This window comes from Colobus angolensis, unplaced genomic scaffold, assembly GCF_000951035.1.
Source record: "Colobus angolensis palliatus isolate OR3802 unplaced genomic scaffold, Cang.pa_1.0 Scaffold60, whole genome shotgun sequence".
Taxonomy (NCBI): Eukaryota; Metazoa; Chordata; class Mammalia; order Primates; family Cercopithecidae; genus Colobus; species Colobus angolensis.
In genome coordinates this window covers 3,976,572-3,983,293 of record NW_012119599.1, presented here as the reverse complement: position 1 = coordinate 3,983,293, position 6,722 = coordinate 3,976,572, and the positions used below count along the sequence as shown (strand labels likewise).

The following is a 6,722-nucleotide window of genomic DNA, read 5'->3' as shown; positions in this document are numbered from 1 at the left end:
TGTACATACCTACTCACTGTTCAGAAGGCTACTGCCAGTGTGACTCCTCTGTCAAACTGCCTCAACGGGCCAGCCCCTGCACAAAACCCTGGAGGTGGGACAGGGCCATCAGACCAAGGTCACCAGATCGCCACAGTGCTGGCCGGGTTTCCAGAGGTGCCTCCTTTCACCCATCCTGGGCACCCTGGTCACCTGCAGCACCTCCTTCACCACTGTCTACCGCATGTTTCACACAGCCTGGATTTGGCAGCCAGGGAAACCAAGTGTGCCGATTCAGACCTTCCTTGGCAACACTGGCCACAAGATCACAGGTGAATCCAATCAACAATCTCAGCCCTGAGCTGGGCCAGCAGGAGGTGGCAGGTTAGGGCTGGGAGGACACCGTTCTACCTGTCCCCAGCCGTGTGCTGAAAGGGGCTGGGACGAAGAAACTGAAGCTGCGGCTCTCCTGGACTGAGTCGCGTGCTGTCTGGTGCTGTCTTGCCTTGGGTCTCCCATCCTTCTCTGGCTGTTGCCCCCACCACCTTTCCTACTCTGGCAAACCCCCAAATCAACCAGCAGGCAGACCCCCTGGGGAAGTAGGGGTGGGGATGAGACACGGGGCAGAAGTTTTGACGAGGCAGGGAAGAGTGCAGTTATCTAGCTGAAGAGGGTGGTCAGGAGGGTTCTGTATAGATCACGACAGTGGGGCAAAGGATTTAGAAGCATTTCGGTAAGAGGGCAGTGAATATCACAGCTGTGAAGGGCCTTGAGGATGACCTTAATGTTGAAACAATGGCCAGAGGAGGGGAGGCTCCTTGCCTACTATGGTCAGTCAGGAAGCGGCCATGCCAGAGCCTGTGCTGGGCCTCCTACCTCCCAGGCCTCAGCCCTCTGTAGAGACTGGCATTCTGTCCACTTCTGGCCTGACCTTCTCTGGTCCTGCTGAGCGCTTTCCTCACTGACCCCCCTGCCCTTCGCCACTTCAGTTGTTTCTCAAAAGGCCCCGGATCCCTATGGTATGAAACACCAGGGCTGGATGGGATAGTCGAAAGCAGGAGGAAACCAGGGAGACAAAGATGTGCCACAGGTGGCGGGGGGAGGGGAGGGCAGTGGCTGAACAGACTCGGCCAGCTGGACTGGAGCCGACTGCTTTACTGAACGGTGGATTGATTTGGGGTGGCGAGACCAAATTGGAGACATACTTTGGGAAACCTCAAACTAAGATCATGCGCTGTATTTCACTGAGCAGATGAGGGTTGGTACCGTACCAAATCGGAGAGCGGATTTAACTGAGGGCAGGTTCTGGGTTTCATTAAAGGTAGCGGTTGCTGTTTCTAAGCAAAAAGAGGTTTATGAGAGGAAAGTCACTGTATTTAACCAACAGAAGGCACAGTCTGTACGGGTGAGGCATGGTATTTGGATTAAGGGTAAGTACTTACTACATTTAAGGACAAGTTCTGTTTTTTAAACCAAAAATAGGCATTGTATTTTTTTGTTTGTTCTGAGACGGAGTCTCGCTCTGTTGCCCAACCTGGAGTGTGCAGTGGCGTGATCTTGGCTCACTGCAACCTCTGCCTCCCGGCCTCAAGCAGTCCTCAAGTAGCTAGGATTACAGGCGTGCACCACCACGCCCAGCTAATTTTTTTTGTATTTTTAGTAGAGACGGGGTTTCACCATGTTGGCCAGGCTGGTCTCGAACTCCTGACCTCAAGTGATCTGCCTGCCTTAGCCTTCCAAAGTGCTAGGATTACAGGAATGAGCCACCGTGCCCGGCCAGGCATTGTATTCAACTGGGCATTTAACCCAAAGGCAGGCAACTGTCTTTAAGTGAGAGCAGAAGACACCAGGGTAATTGCTGTACTCAGCTGCACAGTGTATTCTCCCATCCAAAACATGCACAGGGGAGGCTTGATGCCACCCCCAGAAACAGAATAACCCCTTCTAGGGACTTCCTTCTTAGCAGAGACTGGTCTCCATCTGTTCCCCACAACTCTATGACCCACAGTGAATGTGGCCCTGAGGAAAGCTTGTTCGGGCTCCAACGGGTAGTCAGGGGATGATCTGTCCACAAGGGCTGGGCGTCCAATTTGTCCTGCTTCCCAGAGCTGCATGTCGGGTAGAGGAGTAAGTGGAACACAAGAACAGCTTGCACGACTGTGTTTATTTGAACCACCAGATCTGCTCCAATAAAGAGCTCTCCAGACCCTGCCTCACCTTACAGGGAAGGGCTTAGAGTCAGGGAAGAGGGACCTGTTGCTCCTGTCCCTGAAAAAGGAGGTCAAGATGGGGCCAGGGCTTCCTGGTGCCCATTCAGACTCCTTCCACTGCTTGTCCCTGTGGAGGACGTAGGATGGGCCGCCCTATCTCAGGTTGGGGTGGGGGGAATCGCTCACAGTCAGCCCCTGAACAGCCCCCAACTGAGGGTGGGGGACCAGGCCCTGGACACCTCACGTCTCTGGGCCGGGAAGCCACGATCCCTCATCCATCAGGCCTGTTGCTGCTCTCCACCCCGGTGGGGGATGGACGTTGGTGCTCCCGCGCCGTCCACTGGGGACCCAGGAGGTCCCCTGCGTGGCATTCCTCTCCTTGGCCTCAGGCCAGCAGGCGGCTGTACTCTGCCAAAGCAGAGGACTTTTTCACCCCATCCCAGATCCGGGCAGCATAGTGGAACCTGTGAGAGGAGGTCAACAGTTGGGGCTGCCTGGCCGGGGCTCCCCGAGCCTAGCACCAACCCTGGACAGGTGGGGAAACTGAGACCCCTTTTATGACCTGAGATGTGACTCTGAACCTCTTGGAGCCCAATCTCCTCAACAGGGATACAGGGAGGATCCTGACAGTGATGGGAGGTGGCCCCACTTTTCTTAGCTCACCCAGGTTAAGCGAAGCTGAAGGTTCCAGGGCTTGGACTAAGACCTCAAGTCTCCACCACCTAAACTTCTCCCCTCCACACAGTGCTGGCTCTGTGGGTAAGGGTTCAGCTTCCACCTCCCTCCAGAGTCTTACGACAGGGAAAACACCTAACAGCAGCTGCACAACCCACAGTCTTCCCCCTCTCCCCTCTGGGTCCTGGTTTAGACCAACGGCAGGAGCAGAGCTGGGACACAGAGATCTGCCCCATCTCTGCCCTCCAAGCCCGAGGGGCTTTCCTGCTGCTTTGTCTGCACTCCTGACCCCTTCCAGGCACAGCCAACTGCAGATGTGGGAGCCAAGGTAGAGAGGCTGCACCCAGTCAAGCTATTGAGCTTTCCAATTTTTCTCTTTGAAGTAAGATGAGGGAGACCTGGGCTCATATGCTGAGGGGCTCTGGACAAAGAAGTCATGTAAAGTAGGGGCCACAGAGGTAGGGCAGGGCCAAGTGAAAGAAGGGCGAGAAAGCCACAGGCAGGAACAAAGGCAAATGCAGAAGAGTGGACAATGAGACCCTGATGGCTTTCTGGTTCCCATCTCCTGAAGGGCCCTGTTTTCTGTGATCAGGTCCCTGGAATAAATCTCCCTTAAGCTAAATCCGGTCACTAGTCCTACTCCTAGCAATCAAATGACTCCTAGCCACAGATGTGTGGCCTTGCTATGTAACACTTTTCTCTGAGCCTAAATTTCCCCACCAGGAAAACTGGTGACAAGGACCTACATGATGCTGGCTGATGAGGAGGATTCAAAGTCACACAAAACAGCATGTTGCTGCGTGGGTGAGATGCTTACAAGACAGTAGCAATCATCACTGTTCCAGAAAAGGAACCTGCGATTTGGAGAGGAGGGGCTTCATGAGGTCATGCCGATCTAAGAGATGCCCCCTTCTCTCTACACCAGCGTGGGGTGCCTCAAATTGACCCCCTCTGCAAAGAGCTCTTACCAGTTCTTCTCGGTGAGGATTGTGTGTGACAGCTGTGGCCGGGCCATGGACATCACTTGGCTCCGGAGCTTGCTTACCAAGGACTGGAAACTGGGGTGGCCACGATACCCAGGCAGCAGGGAGAAGAGTGGGCTGGAACTAGGCCCTGGAAAGTTGGGGCAGGGAGGGTAAGAGGGATAGACTGCCAGGGTCTTTCTCCCAGGTAACAGCATCCTGGGCTTCAACGAGCACCTGAGAGTTGAGCCCTGGCCGAGCTCTTCCTGTACTTTCATGACTCTGAAACACACTCCTCATAAAGGGTCCACGCACCCCGGGAACGAACCAGGGTCTTCTCTCAGACCAGGTAGGCTCCACACTGCTCCCAAACCAGGGCAACCCATGTTGCCTCCTAGACTAGGGGGTGCTGGGTCTCTCTCCGATTAGGACAGGACTTGTCTCTCCATGAACCCGTTGAGGGTAACTGTACCTGCTCTTGGTGGGTTTTCACTCTCTGCTTCACTGTCCATGAAGGGTACCAGGAATAAGTTGACCTCAGAGTCCAGGAAGTCAGGTGGAAGCCCCGGGAAGACATTGCATTGTAACATGGACAGAGTCCCTGGAGGAGAAAATGCTTCAGCCTTCAGGTACCATGTTGTGGGTTTCGGGCGGTGGGAATCATTGACAGTCAAGGCAGGATCAGGAGACTAGTCTGGGGGTAGAGACTGACCCACGGGGCTGGATCAGGAATCAGGAGGCTGCTGACTAGCTTAGGGGGTGATCTGGGAACCCTCACCCTTGTAACGCAGGTGGGAGTGGGCCATGAGCTGGTCGATCATCAGATGCATCTGCCGCAGCTTCCGAGGACAGAAGTCCTCTCGGCGAGCTTTGTTCTGCAAGAAGACTGAGGGTGGGAAGAGACGGGCCCTGTGAGGCAGACATGGCTTGGCTTCATGGACTCCCCTTTCTCACCCCAAAGACCTGCTATTACCCCTGAGTTCAGATCACTGTGTAGATATTTATGTAACTTCACTTCACTTCAGCACCAGGCTCTGTGTAGGGCAATGCTGGGGACCCAGAGGTGAGTCAGATCTGGTTTCTGCCCCTAGTCTCTTTGAAGCCCTAGCAAGGGATCATAAAATGAGCTGGGTCTTTGCAGAAGAGTGGAGCGGAGAAAGCATGAAACAGGCAAAGGAACGGCATGTGCAAAGGCTGGAGGTGGGAGAAAAGGTGGATGGGGCCACTCAGATGAACCCAATCTAATACTCATTCCCTGAGCTGGGAGATTCCAGGGACCCAGAAATAGGCAGACCTGGGGCCTGTCCCATTCCCATCACAGAGCCAGATACAGGCTCAGGGGCCCATGCCCTCAACTGTCAGGGTGGACCAGGGCAGTGGGAACTTGGGAGGAAGGAGCAGCTAATCCTTTTTGACTTCACTCCTCACAACTCTCAAAAGTGCTCCACCCAGAACCCCACTCCTTCCCTGTCTCTCCCCACTTCTCCAGCATGCTCCTGACCTTCAGCCCCTCATTTTTCCTCCTGCCCACCCCTCCAGCCCCCAGAAAGCCTCTCACCCAGGTGGGGGTAGTACTCGGTGCCTTCATCGGAGCCTGATGAGCTGCTGGACTCGTGGCTGGGGGATGGGGTGGAGGGCTTCACCATCTCTGCTGTCTGCAGGAACCTTGGGGTTTGGGGTGAGTGGCTGTTGCTCTTGCACTTGCACCCCAGGTCCCACAGCCTGGGACAGGGGCTTCCTTTGAGATTCTGATGAAAGCTACAGCCATGCTCAGAAAAATACCATAAACACACTATGTTTCTCACAATTTCAGAGAATTCTGAGATAATCCTCTCGGATACCAATCCATGGACTTACATCAACTGTATTAATTCTTTATGAGTTTACTCTATTTTTTTTTTTTTAAAGATGATTTTTTAGAGCAGTTTTAGGTTCACAGCAAAACTGAGCAGAAAGCAGGTAGAATTCCCACACACCCCCTGCACATGCACAGCCTCCCCGACTATCAACATCTCCAACCTGAATGGTTCATTTGTCAAGACTCACAAAGCTGCACTGACACATCATTATCACCCAAAATCCCTGTTTCCATCAGGGATCACTCTTGGTGCTGTACATTCTACAGGTCTGGACAAATGTCTAATGGTGTGTGTCTGCCATTACAGCATCACAAAGAGTAGTTTCACTGCCCTAAAAATCCTCTGTACTCTCCCGATTCATCCCTCCCTCCCTCCAATCCCTGATCTTTTCACTGTCTCCATAGTTCTGCCTTATCCAGACTGTATAGCTGGAATTACAAGTATATAGCGTTTTCAGACTGGTTTCACTTAGTCTGCATCTAATGATCCTCTATGTCTTTTCATGGTTAGACAGCTCATTTCTTTGTAGTGCTGAACAGTATTCCATTGTCTAGATGTGCCACTGATTATTTACCCATTCAATTTACTGAAAGACATCTTGGTTGTTTCCAAGTTTTGGCAATTATGGATACAGCTGCTATAAATATCTGTGTGGCTGGGCATGGTGGCTCACACCTGTCATCTCAGCACTTTGGGGGGCTGAGGTGGGCAGACCACCTGAAGTCAGGAGTAGTCAGGAGTTCGAGACCAGCCTGGCCAACATCGTGAAACCATGTCTCTACTAAAAATACAAAAATTAGCCAGGCATGGTGACACACACCCGTAGTCCCAGCTATTTGGGAGGCTGAGGCAGAAGTGCTTGAACCTGGGAGGCAGAGGTTGCAGTGAGCCGCGATTGTGCCACTGCACTCCAGCCTGGGTGACAGAGCGAGACTCCATCTCAAAAAAAAAAAAAAAAAAAAAAAATGTGTGCAGGTTTTTGAGTGGATATAAATTTTCAGTTTGTTATTTTAAAATAATTGTCTCAAATAGGTAAG

The 6,722-nt window shown here is 52.8% G+C and overlaps 1 protein-coding gene across 1 annotated transcript in view; it reads right to left on the bottom strand.

Moving 5' to 3' along the window:
* Window positions 1-2,126: 2,126 nt before the first annotated feature.
* The window catches only part of SMG9 (SMG9 nonsense mediated mRNA decay factor), a 25,316-nt gene continuing 20,720 nt past the window's right edge, over window positions 2,127-6,722 (bottom strand). The window contains exons 10-14 of the mRNA XM_011963099.1: window positions 5,385-5,491; window positions 4,605-4,712; window positions 4,299-4,427; window positions 3,833-3,977; window positions 2,127-2,653 (exon numbers count right to left, since the gene is read on the bottom strand). Coding sequence (XP_011818489.1) covers window positions 2,575-2,653; window positions 3,833-3,977; window positions 4,299-4,427; window positions 4,605-4,712; window positions 5,385-5,491 — 568 coding nt within the window. The 3' untranslated portion in view covers window positions 2,127-2,574. The remainder of the gene's footprint in view (window positions 2,654-3,832; window positions 3,978-4,298; window positions 4,428-4,604; window positions 4,713-5,384; window positions 5,492-6,722) is intronic.